This window comes from Sarcophilus harrisii, chromosome 1 (assembly GCF_902635505.1).
Source record: "Sarcophilus harrisii chromosome 1, mSarHar1.11, whole genome shotgun sequence".
Classification (NCBI taxonomy): domain Eukaryota; kingdom Metazoa; phylum Chordata; class Mammalia; order Dasyuromorphia; family Dasyuridae; genus Sarcophilus; species Sarcophilus harrisii.
Genome location: NC_045426.1, coordinates 449629355 through 449655963, shown reverse-complemented (window position 1 = coordinate 449655963; position 26609 = coordinate 449629355). Strand labels below are relative to the sequence as shown.

At 33.8% G+C, this 26609-nt stretch overlaps 1 protein-coding gene across 1 annotated transcript in view; it reads right to left on the bottom strand.

Annotated features, from left to right (window-relative positions):
- Window positions 1–266: 266 nt before the first annotated feature.
- LACTB2 (lactamase beta 2) overlaps window positions 267–26609 on the bottom strand; it is a 42688-nt gene continuing 16345 nt past the window's right edge. Inside the window, exons 4-7 of the mRNA XM_003759712.2 lie at window positions 17784–17962; window positions 6575–6723; window positions 1579–1660; window positions 267–577 (exon numbers count right to left, since the gene is read on the bottom strand). Of these exons, the coding sequence (XP_003759760.1) occupies window positions 534–577; window positions 1579–1660; window positions 6575–6723; window positions 17784–17962 (454 nt within the window). The 3' untranslated portion in view covers window positions 267–533. The remainder of the gene's footprint in view (window positions 578–1578; window positions 1661–6574; window positions 6724–17783; window positions 17963–26609) is intronic.

Here is a 26609-nt window from a genome sequence, read left to right as displayed (position 1 = left end):
CAGAATATGTATACATATTTATAAGTTATCTTGGTGCAAAAGAAAAATAGGATTTAGAAAGAAGGTAAAAATAAACTGAGAAGAAATAACAAAAATGTAAGCAAACAACAACAGAAAAAGTGGAAATGCTAGGTTGTCGTCCATACTCATTTCCCAATGTTCTTTCTCTGGGTGTAGCTGGTTCTGTTCATTACTGATCAATTGGAACTGATTTGGATCCTTTCATTGTTGAAGAGAGCCAAGATATGGACAACTTTCAAAGAAGATTGTTTAAAATAAGCTCATTTTATTATTTTTAAAGGACAGAAATTTCAATTAGTGTTAACTCACAAATTTTATAATCTATCTTTCTAACTTGAAAATAACAAAGTTAGATTTATTACAATTACAGTGAATACTTTAAATAATGTGTATTTCTTATATTTTTGATGATGGATCAGATGTGATACTAATAATCTGTAGCTGGTTTCTTTTTCAACATTCTTCTTCAGTAAAAACTTCAGATTATTTATTCTTTATTCACTAATATGAAACTAGAGATTGGCTTTCCATTTCTTTTCAGGAGTCATTGTCTTTGCTGTGAAAAGACAAAGGGAAAATTAATTTCTTTTTTATTAAACTAACTTAAAGATGCTATTAACAAAATAACAATGTTCTGTGCCTTGCATCATTTTGTAGATATAGGTTATACTGAGACTTCTCTAGAACATATTTTAAGACTTTGCCATTCATGAACAATCACAAAGTAATCTTTCACAGATTAGTATTAAGTAAGCAGACTTTCATAGTTCTGAAACTTCCATTAAGATCAGAATTGTTTTAATAAACCAATTTTATTTTTAGCAAATATGAGAGTTACCATTTCACTATTTCCTGGGTAACTAGGGCTTATTCCCAGTCATTTTCAGAAAACATAGTTCTGTAACCTACAACAGGTTAGTAACTGAAATTATCTTTCTGTGATTGAACTGGTCTTCTACTGTAACATAATCAAAAATAATAACATTTATATAGTGCTTGCTTTGTATCAGTTATTGTGCTAAGTAACTTTATAAATATCCCATTTGATCCTCATAACAAACCTGGGAGGTAGGTGTTATTATTATTATTTTTATTTTACAGTTGAGGAAACTGAGGCAGTGACTTGCCAAAGGTCAGAAAGTAAGTGTCTGAGTTTAATTTTGAAAAGTTTTCCTGACACCAAATCCAGTGCTTTTTCCATTATAAAGCCTAGCTGCCACAAAAATCCATTAATTGTTGATTTTTGTGACTTTGTTTTCCACAAATATACACATATCTGCCCCACCCCCACCCCAGACACTACTTCCTTCCCTCCCTCCCTCTCTCTCTCTGGTTCCCTTTCCCATCCCAGGATTTTTTAAGGGTCTCTGAAATTGACCAGTTCTACCATCCATGCCTCTGACACATAATAGGTTTGGCCACAGGATTAGAAGTTGTGTTTTGGAAAAAACTGGGTTAAGAGAATTGACTTTGTTTTTTCTATATGAGCAAGTACAATGGAAATACTATCAGAATATTAAAAAACAGAGTAGAATTATACTTTTAGAGAATACTTACATAGTTTTCCATCTTTTTCCAATTTGTTCAAATGAAGGGAGAGGTTATGACTAGCTGCTTTATATAAATGCTCAGGAGTATTCTGGTAGGAAACAAAGTGATAGAAAAACATTACTTTTGAAAACCCATTATGTGAACAGAGATTGCTGTTTGTCCTTTGTTCTCGAAGAGGACCGTGAATATCAGGGAGGTGATGCCATGGCATGCAAATGAATTGGATTTAAATGAGGGAGGGCTGTGCAAGGCTACATATTATATATTGATCATTTTTCTCCAAAAGAAAATGTTAAATAGGAAAGTACCTCCTCTGAAAGTCTTTTTTTTTTTTTTTGAAATTTCAAAAGTATTTTATTTTTCCAATTACATTTAAAGATAGTTTTCAATATTCATTTTTGTAAGATTCTGAGTTCCAAATTTTTTCTCCTTTCCATATCTCCACACTCCACAACACTGCAAAAAATGTGATAGAGATTAAACATGATTCAAAGAATCATTTGAAACATTTCCATATTAGTCATATGGTGAAAGAAAAAACAGACCAAGAGGGAAAAAACCACAAGAAAGAAAAAGCAAACAAACAAAAAAGGTGAAAATACTATGCTTTGATCCACATTCAATCTTCATAGTTCTCTCCCTCTAGACGTGGATGGTATTTTCTATTCTGAGTGTATTGGAATTGTCCTGGATCATTGCACTGATGAGAAGAGTCAAGTCCGTTGCAGCTGATTATCTGGTTTTGCTCACTTCACTCAGCATTAGTTCATGTAAGTCTTTCCAGGCTTTTCTGAAATCAGCCTGCTTATCAAGATAATATTCCATTTTGTTCACATACCCTAACTTATTCAGCCATTCTCCAAATTATGTGCCTATATTCAATTTCCAATTCTTGCCACCACAAAAAGAGCTGCTATATGTGGGGCCTTTTCTCTCTCTTATGGTCTCTTTGGGATGCAGAACCAATTCTCTGAAAGTCTAACTTTAGGATGACCTGGGATAAATCACTTATTCTTCTTGGCCTTAGTTTCTGTCTTTTAAACATATACTTTTGCAGTCAATGAACCAATACTTATTATTAGGCACTTACTATGTGTCAAGCTCTGTGCTAAAGGGATACCAAGAAAGAAAAACAAAACCAAAAACAACCACAATACTGTAAAATAAACAAACAAAAAAATTTGCTGCTCTGAAGCTCACAGCTAATGGGGAAGACAACAATGAAACAGAAGTAATCAAACAGAAGCAGTCCTGTGTTAACAAATGCACAATAGTTTCATTTGTATCACTTTTCATCTCATTTCACTGTTTTAATATATAAAATACCTTTTATATAAATATTTTTCAATTTCATTATTTTAAAATTATCTTATTTTAGTGGTCATCATAATAAGGGTTTCATGCAAATAACAGAAAAAGAAAGATTTCTAAAAGCAATTATTTTAAAATATACAAATCAAATGAAAATATGCTTTCTTACGAACATGGATTGTTTTCTCCCAGCTTTTTTCAATGCTTAAAATGCTTTCCTTTACTGTTCATCTGCTGAATTCCTTCCCCTTCATTTAAGTCCAACTCAAATGCTACTAATGTGTTGTTGGTAATGATTTTCCCATTCAGATTTCAAATAGAACTTTGCTTTGTAGTTCTCTAATGCACTTAATGCAAAATTATTGATGATATTGTATTATATTGACGGGTATCTTATTCTCCTCCTGTATTATAAACTACCTGTGGTCAGGGATCTAGCTCCTAGAACAGTGCTCAGCGCATAGTAGAAGGAAATAAATGACTGTTATATTTCTTTTCAGATCCACTACTCTGAAGTTTAGTCTATATTTTAAATTATTTTAATGGGAAAAATTATTTTGCTATGAAAAAAATGAGCTTACAATAAAATATAATAAAATAATTTTGATGTGTAGAAATTATTAGCAAAATTTATTGATTTAAATATGTCTCCTTATGATAAATACTGTTATACTTTAAAAAAAACCACACCTCTCTTTACAATAAGAACATACCAAAATATATTCAATACCAATTGATACAATAAACTTTATTACACTGAAAAATGGATTTCTCCCTTGATTTTTATTGCAATGAAATTATTGTACTGAAAAAATAAAAAATGGTTATGAAAAATTATGAAAGTAATTCATGGAAGAGATCAGTATTTGTTATTAATTTGGGGACAGTGAAACTATATACATTAAATAATAAATATATATATTACTTTTCTGAAGTAAAATAAGAAACAGCAGGAGACACATTAAATGTTAAGGTTTCAGGCTTACATTTTATGCATGTGATACATTTTTCAACCAGATGCATGCATTAAAATCTAAATATTGAGATTAATTCCTCCAGTGTCCTTCTTTAGTAACTGGGAGTATGCCTCTATTTCTTTGTTACCAGTATATCACTTTGCCAGTATATATGATCAAATCAGTTTTTCCCTTAATTCCCAAAAAGATTCCCAAGTAGAAATGAAACCATCAATAATATATTTGCTAAATGACTCAAGACACTGCTATTAATGATTTGCAATATATTGAGTTGACTAAATGATAGTATACTGCTGCCTTGATTTTGAAGCACCTTAGTAAAAAAACAAAAACTTGTGTACTAAATTGAAAATTATATTGGTTTAGGAAGTAATAATGTCTATAAGCATTTCATCTGGTATTAGCAACTAAATTAAGCACTTGAGAGAATAAATCATTTAAAAGCTGTCATGGTTTCATCAAAAATAGGACATGTCGAAATGACTCACTTCCTTTTTCAATGAGATTACCAAGCTGGTAGACCAGTCAACCCAATAAGCAATTATCAAATGTCTATCAGGGGCTAGGTTCTGTAGTAAGCATTAGAGCAAAAGAATGCTGAAGTTTACCTAAATTTCAGCAAAGTATTTGGCATAGTCTCTCATTCTATCATGAAAAAAAAAAATGGAAAAAAGTACATTATATAACGACTGTACAGTTAGGAAGATAGTTCAATGACTGGATTCAAAAAAGTAGTCAATGGGTAAAATGTTAATTTGGTAGTAAATCTCTACTGCAGTTCCCTAAGGATCCGAATTTTCCCAACAATTTTATCAATGACTTGGATGAATATATAGTATATCTGTCTAATCAGCAGTTGATGAGAGTCTGTTGTTTCCAGTTGAGTCAAGATAAAGATCTTAACAGGCAAAAATGAGCCGATTCTCAAATCAAAAAAGGGATGCATGAAATATCTCAAATTAATTCTCTTAAACAAATATAAGATTGGAGTCATATGTGATTAGGCAGTATTTTTCATGAAAAAAGTTGAGCTCTTTTTTTGGAGGGGTGTATTACAAAGTCAATATGGGGCCTCACTGTGACACTGCTGCTCCCAAATTAATGCTGCATTACTGAGACACATAGTTTCCCCAAACAAAGTGATAGTTTTATCCTACTCTACCCTGGTGAGAATATAGTGTTCATTTCTAGGCTTTGCATTTTAGGAAGGACATTGACAAGTCAGAATACATCCTGAGGAGGATGAACTGGATGAGGAAATTAAAAGATCAAACTATTAGAAGAATGCTAATTGAAGAAGCTAAAGTTATTTAGCTTGGTAAAGAAATAAAATGAAGGAATAGATGATAATAGCTATCTTCAGTTATTTTATATCAGAAGGAGGAATGGACTACCCCAGCAGATAGTATCCGGGAGTAATTGGCCTAAACTGCAGTGAGTAGATTTTAGCATAAATTGTGGAAAAACTTAAAAATTATAATGTGATACTTTGAATAGTAGTGGATTTCTTCTTACTGATAATTTTCAAGTAGATCTGATGTTGCAAAAGCAAATGCTTTTCAGTTATGGACCGAGTTGAACTCACTAGTTGGGCTTTCAAATTTTAATTCTATGAAATTTTAATTATTGTTTTCTATAAATAACCATATCAAAATACTCTCATTTTAATAGACATTCACATCCCCTTTGTCTTTATCTTTAGTATGGTATGAATCAATTATAATATTATTCTTTAAAATTCTATTGATAAAATATTATTGGTGGTGGTGAGGCAAGCTCTCAATTCTCTTCTCTGACTTAATTTGGCCTTTAATACTTTTACCTCTTAATCCATTAAGTTAAATTCTTTGTGATAAGATTTTTTTTTTTCTCAGATTACTTGCTAGTGAATTTTGGTAAGCTTGACAGGTTGGTCTAGCTATATTATATAGGAAGGACTATGACTGTGATGACTCATTTCCTCAGGAAAAAACATTGAGATACTGAAATATCTTATTTATCTGATATCATGGGGAAAATGAAATGTTCCACACAAGATCTTCCACTTGACTGAAGTTTACTTTGTAGTATCAAAATGCTAACAAAACTATTCTTGATGAAAATCTTTCTGAAAAATATCACCTACTTCCTTACTTCTTAGAATATCATGAATTTTTTTTTCTTGAACAGCATATAATATTTATAATCATTATCACCATCATCAATTTTTATTACAATTGTATAGTAATACTTTCAGAATTACTAAGGTATATATGAGGTGCTGGCCTTTTATACTCTTCCTTTCACTATCAAATCACCAGCAGTCACATTTGAATGCTTTTATCAAGTCTCTACTTTTCTTAAGATTCTTTTCTTATTTGTAGTCTCTAATCTTTTGTAAGTTGGGGAACTCAATGATTGTTAGAATTACATGTGATATCATTGATTTAAACCAATCATTGGGCTTTTTCAGGGAATAAAATATGGAGGCTTTATTGTACCCTGCTTCATGACTGCTATTTTTGTGTTCAGGGGCCTTTTTCCTCTTACTCCCCAATTAATAGTGATGTTCTGGATGGCTGAGGTTAGTAGAAGTTGTGACTTGTAGAAAGGAAGATGTCACTGTGTATAATCAACTAAGTGATCACCATTATATATTCTGCCAGTAATGTATAACAGTAATGTTTTGTCTACAATTTTTGAGCTATACGAACCAGATAGTAAATTTGAATTACCTTATAAATAATCTTTACAAGTTCCATTTCAGTAAATACCTTTCCAACATTATCGTGAAAAAAATTAAGGATTTGACGTTCCCGTGCATTTCTGTGAGAAATGTATTCTTGAATTTTAGCTTCAGCATCATAGATGACTGGGCCATGTCCTAAATTAAAATATACATATATAAAATAAAAACAACTTAGATAAAACATAACTTATTTACTCAACCAATTTAAAAAGATTTTAGATGTTCTAAAAAAAACCCCATCACAGTCTGACTTCTATAAAGTTACAATAAAATAAAATAATCTAAAAGAGCAGAATTATGTTAAAGCAAAATATGTACATTAAAATATACACATTAAAAGTAATGAATATAAAATGGAAGCATGAATAATGAAAATGTAAAATCATATTTCTTGTTAGTGACTGAGATTTATTAAAATAACTCAGTAGTGGGAAGAATTATAATAAAGCAATACCTCTATTTGAACTTTATTAATTTGGAAGTTTGGATAGTTCCAAGCAGTTTGTTATTTGTTATATTTCATAAGGCATTTCTAAATAAAAATAACAAATTAATTGGTTACACAACAGACTATGGGAAAGATGTTTAAAATATTTGAAAACAAAATATTTGAATTCTAAATCATTTCTATATAAATAGAACAAATGGTTCTATTTATTAAAATAGACAGTCTAAGCACCAATTCATTAGCCTAGTTTGAGTTCTTTAGGAGACAATAAGACATTTCTTCATTGCTCTTTTGTCCTATTTGTTTATGTGAGTGGTTTTCTTATAGCATTAAGATACAAAATAATATATACAGGATAAAAACCAAGAAGTGATTGACTATGAGGTAGTATGTGAGTTAAAGTACATTGGTTAAAATTGATTAAAAAAAAAAAAGGTGACATTTTAAAAGGTAAAAACAACAACAAAAACCCACCATCACTTATTTTCAGAGAAAATACCATTTCTTCATTCTAGAGTGGCAAAAAATTATCCTCCAAATACGTAGGTAGGGTAAGAGATAACAAATAAGTCTCTAGACTCAGATGAATTACATTGCCAGTAACTGATAAGTGTTATTGCTGAGCCATTACCAGGGATCTCCGGAGATGGTGGAGAATGGGAGGAAAGCTACAAGACTGAAGGCTAAATACTGCACAAATTTTTAAAAAGTGAGCAAGAGAATGAAGTCAATAAATGACAGACTTGTCATCCTGATTTTAATTCCTGGCAAAATTTTGTAATATATTATGATTGAAACAATACAGTATGATGATCAATAATAGGTCATGTCAAACCATCATTATCTACTTTTTTTGGTGAGGGTTGGAAGATAATTTTATTTAGATTTTATAAAAGCATTTAAGTTCTTATTCTATTCTGTGGAAAAGATAAAAGAAATGTGGGCTCAAAGTTGTTATTAATGATTTAGAATCAGTTTGGAAAATCTCTAGTGAAGGAAATCTAAAGGATCTGTAAGTAGTTGGGTGACATAGTGTTTTAAGTACAGCTTTTGGAGTTAGGAAGACCTAAGTTTGAATATTTATTAGGTGTATGACTCTGGGCAAGTTGCTTAAAATCTATCTGCCTCCATTTCCTCATTAGTAAAATGGGGATAATAATTGCTCCTAATTCTAAATGTTATTGTGAAGATGAAATGAAAATATATATGTCAAGCTCTCTTCAAACCTTAAAGCATTATGTAAATATTAATTATTATTATTGTAATCTTGGACCTGTGATAAATGTTCCAAGTTGTTTTTACCAATGACTTGGACAAAAGCTTTGATGGCATACGTATCAAATTGGCAGATCACCAAAAGTTAGGAAGGGCAGCTAATATATTAGATAAAAGAGTGAGGACCCCAAAAAAATCCTGAAAAGCTAAACATAGGATGGAATGCAATGGGATCAATTTTAATAAAGATCAATATAAAATCTTAATTTTGAACTTCACAACTATAATATGGAAGAAATATGAGTAGCCTACAGTTTATGTGAGAAAAATTTGGAGATTTTCATGGACTTAGTTTGATATGAGTACTATAAAATGGTAGTTCTTCCCCCCTGCCAAAAAAAAGGGTAAATTTTAGGCTAAGAGAGACATATTATTCATGATTGGGGAGGATGGTTATAGTGCTACTGTGTTGTGTAAATAATGTTAAACTGGACAGTGTCCAGATAAGGGTAACTTGAAGAGTGAAGTTGATGCAAATTGTGTCCCCTTGATTTTTGGGGGGTAATGATGGGGGTGAACCCTGAAACTGTTCAAACTCTCCTTTGGTAGAGACCCACTCCTCAAGGAATCAAGTTAAGTGGTCTCATTCAATTGGAGATCTTGGCCAGGAATATGGTTGTACCCTTTACAGAGTTGAAGATTAGTCTGGAACCATTTCCAGTAGCTCAAACTTCCAAAATATCCAAAATATTCCAAAAATCCAATTTGATTTCTAGGCCTGGGGGCATTGACAACAGTGAGGGAATTTCATTCAATTTTGAATTGAAGCCATGACCTCAGACAGCTTATAAGACAACTCTGAACCCTGAATCTTTGCAGAAATCTGAAACAGGATTATACTTGCCAAAGAAGCTGTTTTCTTGGCAAGCTGCTCTGCCAGAACTTTTGCCCACTGTGAAGATATTCTCTTCTCAGTGTTAACCTTTGCTATCATCCTAACAGGACCTTGCCACTAAAAGCTGGCTTCTCAGTGCCAATAAATCCCTTTCTGCAACACAGATTTCGGGTTTTCGAATTCTATTAGCATTGGACCTGTGCCTCCAACCAGAAGGGATTTCCTACTCCAATTCTCGCACCTCTTCACTACTATTAACCTCATCATTTGTACCTCATCAAAGCCATTTAAGACATGAAGTTCAGATAAAGGAATTATAGATGAATAGCCTAAATAATAGAAAGTCTTAGGGGAAACATGACAACTATCTTCAAGTATTTGAAAGAGGAAAATGAACTTTCTATAAGGTTCCACAGGACAGAAAAGTAGAGAATTATAAGTTGGTTTTTGTTTGATAGAAGGAAAAATTTAAACAGCGTTGTCAAAAGTAAAATGGTTATCTAGAGAGGTGATGTCACTAAATTCAATTGTTCAATTGATAGAGAGAATTCTTGTTCAGATGTGAGCTATGCCAGATGGACTTTAGAGGTCCATTCTATAAAGGGGACTTACTAGAGCTCCACAGAAAAATCTTTCATGAAAATGAGTGTTTATGTAAATACTGATTAGAAACAAGCAAAAAAAAAAAAATTTAAAAGCACAGTAGCTAAGTTTCTGATTTCTAATTTTTTTTTTTTACACAAAATGGATGTAAGCAACTCCTGTGTTCTTCCTTTACTCATTTGTGGACCTCTGCTTTTGTTTTATCTTCTCTTTCAGCTTGCTTCTAAAAGTCAGAAGCTTTTATGTCCCAGGTTTGTGCAGATTGGGTCTGAGGTGGCTGAATAAACAGTAGTCTCCAGAAGAACGGAGTCCCCATTTTTTCCAATACCACTGTTATTTCTCCAACCCTAGCACACATCAATATAGACTCAAATGTCCTGCCCTGTCCTTTCCTTCCCCATTCTAATTCTTATCACCTTCCTCCCATGCCTGGTCTTATCCTGCTCTGCTGCCCAGAGCCCTTGCAGCAATTCCTAAAGTTGACTACTCAGAAAAGTTGAGTCAAGCAAATTTTTAAAAAGTGAAATACTGATGATTAATGCTTTCAGTCTTTTTTGCACTCAAAGACCTCACATTAGCATCTGGATACAATGAGAAAGACTCCTTTTACCCCATGTTTCCTTGTAATTTCTATTAAAAAAAAAAAAAAAAGAAAAACTCAAATACCTGTAGGATTCTTCAAATTGACTGTATGTGCTTCCTTCAGAATTGGAAAAGTAAGAAGAAAATTATAAATTGCATTCTATTATGCAAGGGATTGGGGAAGAGGGAAGATAAATTCCATTTGAAAATAGATGGTGACAGTAAAAGCAAGAATGTGCTATGATTAACTGTGAAAGACTTGGCTATTTTCAGTGGTTCAGTGATCCACAGTGTGTGGAATTAACTGAGTGAAGACACTGTCATGGGAATATAGCCTTAATTGTTATAATAATAATATAATAATTATAATTTGTCCCCTCCTGTTTCCCATCACCTCTTAATTAGCATTTAAGTACTTCTTTTAAAGGTGATGATGGCTTTGAATTCTCTTATTTGAGGATATCTGCTTGTATTGCAGTTCTTTAGAGAAATTTAAATTAAAAGCTTATTATTACTGACTTGTATTCTTTTGTTTCCGGGTTAGATTGTGATTAGAATATAGAGCTGTGATTAGAATGTAAGCCTAGACTCCCCCAAACAATGGAGAAAAGGCCTGCCTTTTGTGTTCAGGATATTTAATTTTGTGTTTTATAATATTTACTTTGTACTCCTTTTTTACTGACAAACACCTTTTCAGAAGGGAGATGACCTTTCTCCCTAGATTGTAATAACGCTCTTTTACTCTGAGAATCTCTGTTTTTGTAGTCGATACTGTCCTACACACAAAGCAGTTCCAGTAAACTTGGAAAAGAAATGCCATCTGCATCCAGAAAAAGAACTGAGACTGAATGTAAATCTATTCATGCTATATTCACTTCTTTTTTCTATTTTTTATGTCTCATGGTTTTTCCCTTTTGCATTGATTTTTCTCTTCTAACAAGATTCATAAAGTAATAATAATAAATAAATTAATACATTTACTAGAGGAAAAAAAGGAAATAGAAGGTGACACTGATGCTTTTTGAGTAGTCTAGATTCCTGGTGATCTAGAGGTTAGTAGCTATAAGAGAGTTATTAAAAATCCCCATTAAATCGGCCACAGGTTTTAGGAGTGAAAGAATTCACTCATTCCCAAATATTAATTGCAAAATTTAAGTTTATTGTTAGAGAGAAATCAGTTTACCAAGAGACTGACTTCTATAATGGCAGATCTATGGAAAATGGAATTTTGCAATGAGAATGCAGTTCTCAGTGGATAGAAAATACTGGCAGCAAAGGGAGCTACCAAGGTCTGTCTGCAAAGACTTTAGTTGATGGAAGCTTTTAATACTGGGTGTCTTGGTGGGGGCTGGGACAACCAGAGCAGATCAGAACCAGTGGGAACTGAGCGGCCCAAGAAAGTCAGAATGGGGGCTGGGATAAGCCCAGATTTCCTATTGGAATTCAAAGGATTGCTTTTTGACCAGGATTGGTAATTGAATCAAAAGCTCTGGAATCCTGGAAAGACATCTTGTCTGGGGAGGATATGCCTCAGCCAGGAGGGGCTGGGAATCTGAAAGGAATCACAGATCAATAGGAAATACAATTTCTTAAAGGGATCACCACAACCCAATTCAACACTAGAAAAAGCAATTGTAAGGATCTTTGAAAGAAAAGTAAGGAAGGAGTATAACTCCAAATGACTACCCAAAATTATTGAATCAATTCACAGCTTTTCCAACAGTGCATTATGAGCCCATTCTCTCACAACCAACTCTCACAAATCATTCAACAACGACTATTTTCTTCTTTTGAAATTTTGACTTACATGTCCAGGAACTATTGAAGTGAAGAACTGCAAACAAAATAGTCTATCATTTGGGTGGAAAGCTCAAGAAATTTTGTCATATAAATTCATTATAATTGTGCCATAAGGAATGACAACATACTAGCTCTGTGACTCCAAGCAAGACATTTATTCTTTTAAGATTCTAAGTTGGAGAGGGTATCAATCTTTATTATAGAGGGAATTTCTTATCTGGGAGTTCCCTATGCTGATGGAGTCTAATCTTTGTAGTTTTCTTATACTTTATTCCCCACTCTGTACTCTTGGACCCCACCCCTGTCTCAATAGTGACTTTCAAGAGATTCCTGGTGAAATCTACCTCCTACCTCTGAGTTCCTTTACCTTTGTCAATGAACCAAAGATGAAGAATGAGATATGCTTCCTCAGGCATATTTGCTAAGGTGGATAGGGAAGAGAAGCCTCACTTTGCTAAGAAGTAATGTTAGTAAGAGAAACATAAATGAAAACAAAACAGCACAATATAACTTTGTTACTACCTTGCTAAATATTATACACATACATACATACTTTCAATAAAACCAAACTATAAAACAATTCAATTTCTCAAACAAGACTTTCTTGTTCCTTATAAAATGAAGTATGTATTTGTTTATAATAAAGTTAATAACAAGGTTTACTGATAAATTTAAATTTCCCTTTTTATTTTGAAGTTAATAAAAATGTTAAGAGGGAAACTGACTCAGGAACTAAAGCTTCTGTAGTGACTGCAGGAAGTTTCCCATAGGTTTTTAAAAATTTCTCTAAGTTTCAAAGCTCCCTTTTTAGGTCTTTATTTGTGTATTTCACCCTTCCCACAAACCTGGACCAAGATAGCTATCATTGGTAGCGAGGAGTTGAAGCTATAATTCGGATACATTGCATAAAGTTAAATAAGCTTCTGTGGTTTCTTGAGGATCTAATTACCATTTACAATACAGTTTAAAAAGGAAAATACTTTTCAGTTCCAAACAGTGGATTTCTGGAAAATAGTTCTCATGGATCAGAAACTGTAGTTATCTCTTTTTGTAAATTTCTGATTCCTGGGCAAGTGACATAAGTTCTCTGGAATCCATTATTACTTCTTTATAAATAATTCATTATGAAGTATGTATTAAGCACCTGTGGTGTTCTTTTTTTTTTTTTTTTTTTTTAAATATAATAGTTCTCTCTGGAGCAGGTTCTTGGGGAGGTTTTCTGGAGGCAGCCTTAATTTCAGTTACAGTAATAATCACCCAAATGCAGCCAGGTGATAAAAGTTCAAACGTTTATTTCTTATCTCTTTCCAAGCCCGGTTGGCTTTCTTAGAGGCCTCTCTCTTTCCTTGGTTCTAAGAGCTCTTGCAGCTAAGAGCTCCTTTACTTCTGCCTCTGCTTTCATCAGCCTCCAGCCAGCACAAAGGTGGAAAATGGAATGAATCTGACTTTGCCTCTGAGAGTGGGCTTGTGGGCTTCTGTATCTCCCAGAGTCTCTGCCAGCTTTAGCTTCTCTTCTTTCAAATATCTCCAGTTAGCACCAAGATGAAAGTTGGAATGAATCTGTCTTGCCTCCGAGAGAGGGCTTCTGGCTCTCCCAGAGTGCTCTGTGTCTGTCCCAGAGTGCTCTCTGGCCCTAAGAGCTTCTTGCTTATATGAGCTCTCTAAAGTGTGAACACAAATATTGTTTCTGTCAGTTCTACTTAGTACCTTGTTTCAAGTTCTGGCCCATAACATCTCCTTGTAAGATCAAATCAATCATACTGAACTATGCTAAATTAGATAATTATTGTGTCTATCAACTCTAATGACTTAACAACTTGTAAAGATTCTAACAAGTACCAATTATGTGCCAGGCATTTATGTGACAAGGGATTAATAAGAGAGCTTTTGATCAATTTGATCCCTTTTTCCCCTCCTGAAAAAGTTATATAATGATGGATCCCTTTAATGGACATAGAATAGCATATTGACACCTTACTGACTTAGCTTCAGAAACTGGGGCTTCTTTCTGATGACTGGTTAATGGAGATTCAGGGGGGTATACTCTTGTCAGGGAAAATGCTCTTCTATTTGAGATGTATGAGAATGAGAAAGTATCCTATCACCCCCTTTTTTTCTTTTCTTAAGCTTAGTTTTCTGTTCATTGGACTTTTGGAAGGTCTGGCACCTGAACTCTAACTGTTGGATTTAAAGTAACCAGTGAAGCTACTCTCAAATCTGCTGCCTTGAAAACTTCTTTATCTACTTGCCACCTATAGTTTAAAAAGGAAGATACATAATGAAGTGAGTAATCATCAATACAATAACATATCATAAGGACAAAGAACTTTGAAAGATTTTGGAATACTAATCAATACCTGGGGAAATGTTTCTCATGATTGATATTTGTTTTCAATGTGATCAATGTGGGAATATTCAACATGTTTACCTGACTGAACATATTTCTAAGTCGTGTTTAGCCTTTCTTTTTCAATTACACAAAAGGGGAAGGTGAGATGGGAAGTAGGTAAATTGGATTTTCTTAAAAAGATGGGGAAAAGTGGCCGTGTTTTGAGATCATGCTGCCTAGGGAATTCAAAATCCCCTTTCTTCTCTATAATAAGTTGGTATTTAGAACCATATCTCTGAATTGAACTACAGGCAGAGTTCAGTATGACTCAATGCTATATGCTTTGTAAATTGTGATTTGCTACTCTTACTGCTGAGAAGGAATTTCCTCACTCTATATTGTATTTTGGAAGAAGAGATAAGGTGGAAGCAGATTAACAAGAGAAAAGGTAAGAAATGAGATCTAAAAGTAAAAGTTACAGAGGCTGAGGTAAATTTGTTTTAATAGACCATGAAGTATGTTGATATTTTGTCAGCCAATCAATGAGTTCCTTTGTGTTCTATCAATTGCCAGCAAACAATGCCCCAAACCCTATGATCTCATCTGTTTGATTGGGGAACTCTTCAATTGATCAGGATCCCACATCTTACAATCTCAAAAGGTTATTTAGGAAATCCCTTAATTTAATTGAGGTCTCCTTCGATTTATCCCCCCTTAAAATAACTTGTAGGAAAAGCATATGGTGAAGAGTCCATGCTGGCTCAGGTAAAACTTAAAGAGGGGAATTCTAGGATCTTGAATCCTTGAAAATGAAAGTTCTTAAAGTTCCTAAGAAAACAAGAGATCCTAAATTTTAGTCAGACTTCCAGAGTGAAAAAAGTTCCTTTAGTGTTTTTTTTTTTTTTTTTTTTTTTTTTTTTGAGAAGAGGATTTCCAAAGAGGACTGGCTTAAAGCTGAAGGACTAAAAGCCAAGAGAGGCTGGTGCCAGATACTATACTAATATGGGGAATTCAAAAAGAAGCAAAAGACAGTCCCTGCTCTTAGTTAAAAACTGTAAAAGGTGTTAAGATAAAGGACCTCTTGGGCAAACACCAAAAGAAATTCATAAGATTTAAAGTTAGAAAATATCTTAAAGGTCATCTAGGTCAGCCCTCTCATTTTACAAATCACTCAGTGCCCCAGGGGTCATTCCCCCTGCTGATAGGTCTAGATATAATCCTAAAGGCCCTAAGAGTTGAGATTCTCTCTCTGGTTTATTGATTCTGTCCTAAAATAAAATTCCAAGAAAACCTGAATAAAGCTAAACTGTAATTCCAATCTAGGTTTCCCTAAATGTGGGTAGTGGTCCTTTCCCACAAAATTACACAGTATTTTGCTATCCAGCATATATCCATCTACCACAGAAAATGCCTAAGACATAAACTCAGGAACAAATATGGAAACATTAGACATTTAAATATTCCATGTGCCTCAACCTTACCCATACTCCAGAAAATAAAGACACTTTGTATGAGTGCAAATACTCCCCCATTTATTCCCAAAACAACATTATACAATTCATGGTAATAAAATGAAAGATTACCAAGATTTCCTAGCCTCTCGACTTAATTTTAAACCTATACAATACTATGTGTATACACACAGTCACAAATATATACATATTTTTGTACACACACAAACATATATATGAATACCTTTCAAACTTTCTAAACTTTTTCTGTGTTGTCTGCTAGCCTTCACATGGTGTTCCAGTTTCTGCAAAATTCCCCCCAAATTTCCATTTAGTTTCTTAATGACTTGTGATACATCAAAACTGTGATGGGGAAAGTCACAAGATGGAAAGGATAACTGTACTTTACACATTGAACTTAATTCTTCCTTCCCTCCCCTTCCCCAATCGGGCTTCTCCCTCTGATTTGCTGTTTTTTTCAAGAACCTTCATTTTAAAGGGTAGGGCTGCTATGCCAGCCTTTTATAATCTTCCCCTCTTTCAGTTTCCTTTTATGTGCTATCTTCCTCCATTAGAATTTAAGTTTGAGAGCACTGACCATCTTTCTTTCTTTCTGTTTGTATTTGTAATCCTAGCACTTGGCATGGTGCCTGGTCTAGAAAGTAAACACCTGCTCATTGACTTGCTAATTTCTTAAAAAGACCAAAAAACCCTTTAAAACAAATCTCTTAATACATATCTACATGGTATGGCAAACTAAATTCCCACATTGGTCTTTTTCACGTCTCATTTGAAATATTTTAAGCTTATCATTGCTCAGAGTTCTATCTTTAGATCTTCATTTTCTAGGATCACTGCATTGATAAAAAACATTCTAAAGACTTTCAGAGTTTTTCTCTAAAATGTTGTCAGTTTATTCCTAGTTCTGCTCCCTTTGCTCTGCACCATTCACAAAAGTCCTCCCAGCGTTGCTGTAACTGCCCATTTCATCTTTTCTTACAACAGTATCTGCTGAAGCTGTTCCCTGGGAGGAGTGCTGCTCCACAATCTGGCATTTTGGTAACCTGCAACAAGTTGTTATTTTTCCTTCATATTATAGAACTAACTCCCCCTCCTTGCTTGTTTATTCTCCACTGTCAATAGCAGGAGAACCATAAAGGCATTTTAGGGGTGGTAGAAACTGTGCTTTTCAGTAGCTGTTTGATGAAAACCCTAAAAATAAGATTCTGTCTTCTTTACCTTCTAGACAATTTTATCATCCCAGTCTTAAAGATAAAAGGAAAATAGAATTAGAGATTTGTTTGATGATGATCATGCCTGTGACATAAACAATGGGCTTTTTTTTTTTTTTTGGTAGGGATTGAGAATAATTTATAGATTTTTTTTTTTTTAAACAGGCCATGGGTCTCATAGTCACTTTGTGTTATGGAAAGACAGATGTTACTTCCATATTATAGATGAGAAAACAGAGGTGTGGAGAAAATAAATTACTTGCTCAAAGTCAAAAGCTTATTAGTGGCAGAGCTGAATAGGTCTCCTTATTCCTGATCTAATTCTTTCTGCTTCATAAACCCTAAAGAGTTTATAGAAAAAAAATACCTGAGAAATACTAACAAGCCATATTTCTTAGGAATGATAGTATTTTTTGGAAATTGACAAGAACTGTTCAGTATTTATCACAAAAATTATAATCTTCTTATGCTTACAGAAAGATATTTACTTACCTCTCAGATGCTTTTTAGGTACTTTTAACAAAATGGGACATCCTTAGGGACAGAACTCATTGAAGTATATTTATCACTATATATTTTTAAAAAACTTCACCCCATTACCCAACAAATGGGTACACACAAGTTGAAGCCAATTGCCTACCTGGATATATCAAATCAGCTTTAACCTTTAATAGCTTTTCTAAGGACTTCATGTAATCATAAAGATCTTCAAATACTGTTGTTCCTTCTCCTAGAATGCAGTCTCCAGAAAAGATAGCATTTTCTTCTTCTAAAAGAAGAGCCATATGATCATCAGTGTGTCCAGGTGTGTATAGAATTCTGGTTAATAGAAGAAACAAATAGTCATAAGTAATCATGGTACTTTAGAGTCAACAGTAATAATGAGAAATCAACTAATACACACCTCTGCTTCATCAAAGAAACTATCTTCTTCTAAAGGTGATAGTTATAACATTATTGGAAAACCCTATTATAACATACTTAAGTGGGCATTGCACTTAGACATTTAGTAACTTAGTTAGTGACTAAGATAAGTCAATTAACCACCTCTCAGAATCAGTTTCTTCATCTGTAAAATGAACAGATTGCCCATTGATGATCCCTCCTTTCTTATGCTTAAGTACCTACTCACTGGTTAGTGCTAAATAAGGGTAAAATATACTGTCTTTGCCTTCAAAAGATTTAAAATGATAATAGCATCTTAGAGTTTGCAAATTACATGTAATCTTATTTTGATCTTCACAACTCTGCTGGGTGAGGCCTATTATGCCTACTTTACAGATGAGGAAACAGGCTGGAGTCTAAGTGACTTTTCCAGGATCACACAGTTAGTTAAATATCTGAAGCAGGATTCTAATTCCCCTCTTGCTTGTGCTTCTGATTCTTAGAATTTCGACACCATGACTTAGCTACCGTCTCACGGGAGTATTATAGAACCATACCAGTCCCCTTCTACCAGGGGCAAGTTTTTCCAGGGAACTTCCATAGTGGGGATGGGCCCCAAAAGACCTTTCTTTATATCTTTCCTGCCTGAAGGATGCTTCTGACTCTCAGGACTTTTGACACAGGGGGTCCCATGGGTACTTTCTTTTCCTCTTTTTACTTTATGTGCATCTTTACCCATTAGAACTACCTGAACTGTCTCAGATCTTCTTGACTTCAAATCCAGTGCTCTATTACAGCAGTAACTTCTTGTCTTTAAAATAAGATTGTGCTTAATACAATCTGTATCTTATGTTCTGTTGATGAATCTGTGATATAAATTCAGGATATCTATACTTTATATTCTATATAAGAATTATATATACGCACATTTATGAGCCTCACTACACACATATTCACAAATGTCTTGGACTTCATCCAAAGTAGCAATGTACTGAAGATTGTAAAATACCTTTGTTACATGGTAGTCTCATACAAAAGAGACTGAGGACAGCATTAGAAGGCTCTTATGTGGCAAAAAATCAGATTATCCTTTGGTATTTCTGCTTGGCTAAACTGGTAAATGGGTTTAGTTAAGGCAGCCTCTTCACATGAGGGCTACATAGTCATACTCATACTCATACACACACACACACACACGATTTATGAAAAATTAAAGTATATCTTATTTAGCTAAATTACTTAGTTTAAAAAACTTTCTCTAATCAACTTTGAAAACATTTAATTTTATTATATTATTTTTTATATTTTTTATATTTTTATTTATTATAACTAGATAAGTATATATGTGTATATATACATATACACACACACACACACATATATAATTACACATGCGCGCACGCACACACACACACACACATATACTCTCCACCCTCTCCACTAAAAATCCTTCCAGGGTCTCATTGTGGAATTATCTCTAATTTGTTGTAAAGTTTGGCAACAGACTCTGTTCAACAAAGTAAAATCTAGTACTGGAAAGGTTTTTTTAAATGTGGGCCAGGTGATAACATTGTTACTCTCTGAAAATCCAGCCTGAGTTAGAGAGGTTCATTACCAGCCATATGGACATCAATTGATGAATTTTTTCTTTTTTGGTCACAATAACTCATAGACTATTTTCTAAGATTTTTATGGGTACCTGAACAGATGAAATAATATATCCCTTTTAAATATCAAAATTAATTTCTCAATGGCTGAATTTTTTAAACACGCAATTATAGGTTAGGATTCCCATGCCAAGACCCTTCCTCCCTTTTTCTTTTCACTTTTTTTAAAAGAAACACCCTGTTTTCCAGAGCTAAGCCTCAGCAAACAAGCTGTGTCCTGAGCTTGACATAACAATCCTTTGCATTCACCCTTTGATTGAACTTTGCTTTAGCACAAGCCCAGAATTGTTTTACATCAGCTCCAGATGATCCCTGAATGCAGAAAAGCACATGTAAAAACTATATTCTGGTCATGAAGCCCTGAAGGTTTTTGCTCATTGATGATGTTATTGCCTTCATTGTTACAGATACAGCTCACTGAGTACCTGCTGCCATTTGTATCAAAGCCTGATGTTGCAGGGGGTGGGGACATACTGAGATGTCCTCAATATCAAAACAGTCCCCAGCATATGTCTAGTTTTTTGCCTCCAAAGGAATACAGAAAACTTTCTGCTTATAACTACTGTTAGCTCTTTGGTTTTATTTTATTTTTCAGACTTAACAGTGATTGTGATAACCTTTGTGAGCTTTTTATTTTTTTCTTCCCAGTTAGCAGTGATTGTCTAATCTCTGTGGCTCTTTGATCATTTATTTTCAGGGTTTCACAAGGTTCATGTAATATTAAAAAAAAAAAAGTTCAACATGTAGCTTGCTCAGTTCAAAAAAAAAAAAAAAAAAAAAGCCTACCATTTGCCTATAATTTTCTTATCCTGTATACCCAAAGTATGAACAACAACTTATTTCTGGCTTTTTAGTATAGCCCTAACTTCTTGTCTGAATGTCATACTTCCAATTCCAACTGTCTATAGATATTTTCATCTGAAATACCAAATGTCCAAAACCAAATTCAGCATAGTTCCCTTCTAACTTCTTCCTACTCCTGAATTTCTATATCTATTTCTGTTAATAGCATTATCACTGTCTTAATCCTTAAGCTCAATGATCTGTTATTTTATTTATTTATTTAATAGCCTTTTATTTACAGGTTATATGCATGGGTAACTTTACAGCATTAACAATTGCCAAACCTCTTGTTCCAATTTTTCACCTCTTCCCCCCACCCCCTCCCCCAGATGGCAAGATGACCAGTAGATGTTAAATATATTAAAATATAAATTAGATACACAGTAAGTATACATGACCAAAACGTTATTTTGCTATACAAAAAAATCAGACTCTGAAATATTGTACAATTAGCTTGTGAAGGAAATCAAAAATGCAGGTGGGCATAAATATAGGGATTAGGAATTCAATGTAATGGTTTTTAGTCATCTCCCAGAGTTCTTTCACTGGGTGTGGCTGGTTCAGTTCATTACTGCTCCACTGGAAATGATTTGGTTGATCTCGTTGCTGAGAATGCCCAGGTCCATCAGAACTGGTCATCATATAGTATTTTTGTTGAAGTATATAATGATCTCCTGGTCCTGCTCATTTCACTCAGCATCGGTTCGTGTAAGTCTCTCCAGGCCTTTCTGAAATCATCCTGTTGGTCATTTCTTACAGAACAGTAATATTCCATAATATTCATATACCACAATTTATTCAGCCATTCTCCAACTGATGGGCATCCATTCAGTTTCCAGTTTCTAGCCACTACAAAAAGGGCTGCCACAAACATTCGTGCACATACAGGTCCCTTTCCCTTCTTCATAATCTCTTTGGGATATAAACCCAGTAGTAACACTGCTGGATCAAAGGGTATGCACAGTTTGATAACTTTTTGAAGCTCAATGATCTGAAACTACCTATGACTTATTCCTCTCCCTCTAGGATTGAATTAGTTTTGAAGTCCTGTTAAGTCTTCTACAACTCTTGTGTATTGTTCTTTCTCTTTTGAGGAAACTACTTTCTCAAAGATGATTAATGGACTCTTAATTGCTAAATCGCATGGCCTTTTCTTTATCTTCTTCCCTTTTACCTTTCTTCAGCTCTGGGTCATCCCAATTTCTAGTAATTACCCTGACCTCTTGTGATAAGACTTTCTTTTGTTGTTTTTCCTGGCTTCTCTTTCACCTTTTGCTCTCCTCAGGCCCTGTTCTGTGACCCCTTCCCATTCTATACTCTCTTGGCAATCTTACTCATTCCAGTAGAATCAGTGATAGCATCTATGCAGATGAATTCTAAATTCATCTCAGTCTACTTGAACTCCAGTTTGGTGTCTTCAACTGTCAGATGGACATCTTTATCCATATTTCTTTCCAGCTCCAGAAATATCTACCATGTCTAAAACCAAACTAATTACTTTCATACTCTCAACTATCTAATATCTCCTCTACACTTCCTGATTTCTGGTGATAACACCCATCATCATAGTCACCCCAGATGAATTTTACTCCTATTTCCATCACCCCCTGTTCAATTACCATAGCCTGTTCTACATTTACTATATCTTTTGAATCTCCTCAACTCACATTGCTGCCATGCTATTTCAGATCCTCATTGTCACTCCCCTGGTTTAATATTAGAGCTTTATCATCTTCTTATTTCCAGTTTCTCTTCTTTGTGTCATTCAAACAGATTCCAAAATAAGCTTCCTAAGGCACAGTTCTGGATCTGTGCTCTGATCTCTGCTCTGCTTAGAGCAGAACTACTATGGCTTCCAGCATAAAACATAAGTGTTTTGTTTCTTTGGCATTTAAGGCTCTCTGTAACTTAATTCCACCTGCTTCATACCATTTCCCTTTATGTATTTTATTCTCCTGATAAACTACCACCATACAGAGACCATCCTTCATTCCTGTAACATACTCTTTTTGTCTTTGTCTTTGAGTTTTTAAATTCCTTCAAAATATGGATGATACTTTTCTTTAATCCTTCTTACATGAAAGCATTCTTTCTCTTCTTGGATATTTTTAGAAAAGCATTCTCTGCTTTGGCCCTTTTATTTCCTACTTTGTATCATACTGATTTGTATATATGGAATATTCTCTAAATAAGCAGTCTTTGGTTTGGTCTTTGCATCTCCCGAATTTACCACTTGTGCTTCATACTTAATAAGAACTTAAACCCTTGTTCATCTAAATTGCTCCATTTCAACAACCATCACTATGAGTGTGGTTCCTAATTCTTATTATCTGGATTGTTACAATAGTGATTTAACATTTCTTCGAGTTACTACATTATAACCTAACTTGCATACTGCAACCAAATTAGTCTTCTTATTAAACAACTTTTATCATGTTTCTAGCATGCTTAAAAAAAAAAAACAAACCTTCATTGACTTCTTATTGCTTATCAAATAAATAGCAAACTCCATAAAGATATCAAGCAAGGAAAGCACTTATATAAACTGCCTCCAATGCCCCTTTCCTACCTTACACCTTAGCATACTTACTTCATTTATCCTATACTAATGAAACTAGACTGATGTTTCTTAAACATATTCTGCATTTTCTTTAATTAAGTGCTTCTGCTCAACCAAACCCTAGAATCTGGATGTCTTCTATTTTCATTGAAATATGATCTATTCGTGGCTAGAAACTGGAAAATGAGTGGATGCTCATCAGTTGGAGTATGGTTGGGTAAACTGTGGTATATGAATGTTATGGAATATTATTGTACTGTAAAGAAATTACCAGCAGGATGAATACAGAGAGGCTTGGAAAGACTTACATGAACTTATGCTGAGTGAAATGAGCAGAACCAGGAGATCATTATACACTTCAACAACAATACTGTATGAGGATGTATTCTGATGGAAATGGATTTCTTTGACAAAGAGAAGATCTAATTCAGTTCCAATTGATAGATGATGGACAGAATCGGCTACATCCAGAGAAGGAACACTGGGAAATCAATATGGACTACTTCCATTTTTATTTTTTTTTGCCCAGGTTATTTTTACCTTCTGAATCCAATTCTTGTCCATCAATTTCCCATCAATTCTTGCCCAATATTTGGTTTTCTTTTGTTTAAATGCTAAAAATCATTCCATTAAATATTTGATTTGCCCTTTGTAAAATAGTTTCAAAAAATTTTGTATTTAAGTATGATACAGTGAAGACGAAAATTAACACACAGGTGCAATATAATGTGAAATGTAATTTTTTTTCAGAATTGATGTCTGACAAATATATAAATCAAATTTTCTGCTTTACAAGATAAATGTAGCATAGGATAACCCTAAGGTATACATCAGTTGATTCCATTGGAAATTGAAGAGTGATTCATAAGGACTTGCAATGCCTAATATTTCTGCAGTCTTATTTAATGAATTGATAGATTTCCTTAAAAATATTCAAGGTTATGTGAGAATATTTCATAATTTTTTTTATAATTCAAATCCAGTAAATATGCTTTCTTCTGATGGGTATAATGACTTCTTAGGATAAAATTTTTTTTTTCTTTTTTATACTTTCACCATAATCAGGTACTTACACTAGATTGTAGGGGAATACATTTCAAAAAAGTTAAGAAAAGTGCAGATTTAAGTCAATGGCTATAACTTATGAAAATAATACCGGTAGTACCTATCTTGGGGAAATTGTGAAGTCAAGTGAGATAATATACTTTACAAATCTTAAAAACATTCTGTAAATGTCGGATATTATTGCTTTTACTTCCAATAAAATGCAAGGTCACATTCAGAAACTTGTTTAGAGGCTTTTTCCCTCTGCAATTGCAACAAAAGGCTATATTATACTTTCTCCCTTTCCACTCTGAGGATTTCCTATTATATTTCCTCAGGGGCACATGCAAAAAATACTACTACTGTTGCTGATCCTCCTTTTGAAGAGGATCAGTGACACCAGGGAGGTGATGACTTGACTTCTTAGTTAACTGGATTTAAGTGAAGCAGAGTTGCACAAAGTTGCCATCTTCTCTTTCTCTTCCAGAGTCATCAACATTCAGGAACAAGACAAAAGTCATGATTACTGGTGATGGTTTGGGATGCAGTAGCTGACTGTTGTCCCTTATGTCTGATCAAGCTCTAAGTGCTCCATAGTGCCTGCTTCATCAAACTTCATGGCTGCTGGAACAATTTATTCTCCTCTGTCGATTCTTATCTGTTTGGAATAGATATTTCCCTAACTCACAATGGATTTGAGGCCTACTGGTTACCCTCAATCTGGGTTAGTCCATTTGCTGAGAAGGTATACACGCTGTTAGGGTATATGAGCATCTTGGGTATGAGCACTTGTCAAGTCCTTTTCAGGGCTGCTCATCTACTTTTGGTATCCACCTCTCAGCCAACTCTCACCTGCGGTTCCAAGAAATTGTAGTGTGACCAGACACCATATTCTATTCTACTATAATCACCACCACTATTACTACTTAATATTTAGGCAGGACTTTAAGGTTTACAAAGTACTTCCCTACAACAACCCTGTGAAGTAGGCGGTTCAAGTAGTTATCTTAATTTTAAACACAGGGAAACTGAGGCTGAGAATCTATGTGACTTACTTCTGATTACATAGGTAGTAATATCAGAGATTAGACTTAAACTCAGGTATTCTGAATTAAAGTATAGTACTCTTTCCAGTAAGAAAGCCAATGTCAGAATTTACAAAGCTTTTGCTTTATTTATAAAACCTGTGCCTTTTAGCTTCTGTCCCTACCTGCTTGCCAAGGCAATCCTCATCCCTCTTCATCCACTAACTGGAACACCAAATAGCACACTTGATGAAATACCTCAAATTCTTTTATAATAAGGGGCTGCAGGTCTACAGATAGCCATATCTCTAAAATCTAAGATGATGAATCAAAAAAATTACCCTTTGAAATTGAACCTAATAAGAAGTAAAAACAAATGAGATTTTTGCACAATTTTCTTGCTTTATGAAAGGATTTATAAATTAATTGTTTAAGAGAATATTTCCTTAGAAGTCATCATGCCCATCAGAAGAAAGCATATTTACTGGATTTGAAGTCAGAAGGCTTACATTTGAGTCCAAATTTCTGATACATATTAGGTGTATGACTCTGCATAAGTCATAACCTTTGGGATTCAAGTTTTTCATCTTTAAAAGAAGTATTTTAAAAAATCTGCCTGACTGAATTGGCTGTTGTGAAGATTGTATAAAATATATAGAATTGCTTTGGAAGTTTTAAAATATTATATGATCAGTTAAGAAGTAAAAACAAAGGCATTCATCAATTGGGAAATAGCTAAATAACTTGAAGTTTATTATTTAGTTATTTCAGTCAAGTGCATTTGGGGTTATCTTGACAAAGACTGAAATGGTTTGCCATTTCCTTGCCCAGATTAAGTAACTCACACAACTAGTGTCTAAGGTCAAATATGAACTCAGGAAAAGGAATCTTCCATCTGCAGGGTATCCATTATGCCTAACAAATTGTGGTAAGTGAATAAAATGAAATATCACTTTACTTTGCCTCTGATGCTCTGTTTTCAATTCCATAGAACAAGATCCATACCTGTCCTCTATTTCTTCTGCTGGGAACCCCATGTTGTAATGTTTCCTCTCCCCCTACTTCCTGCTTTATTTTGTGCATTGTTTCTTCCTTTTAGATTGTAAACTTCTTGAGGGCAAGGGCTGTCTTTACTTTTATTAACTGTATTCCTAATGCTTAGCATAGTATTTGGCCCATAGTAGTCATTTAATAAATGTTTACTGTATTGGAATTATTGGATACTGTATAAAACAATGAATATGATAAATATAAGAATAGCATGAAGATATAAACATTATATATAAATATATAAACTATAATGCAAAGGATAATCAAGAAACCAATATATAAATATAATAATTATGACAATGTAAATGGAAAGTCACAAATCAATTGAAATTGAAATTAAAATTACAAAGAACAAGCTTGGCCTCAAAGAAGAGTTAAAAAAAAACAACTCC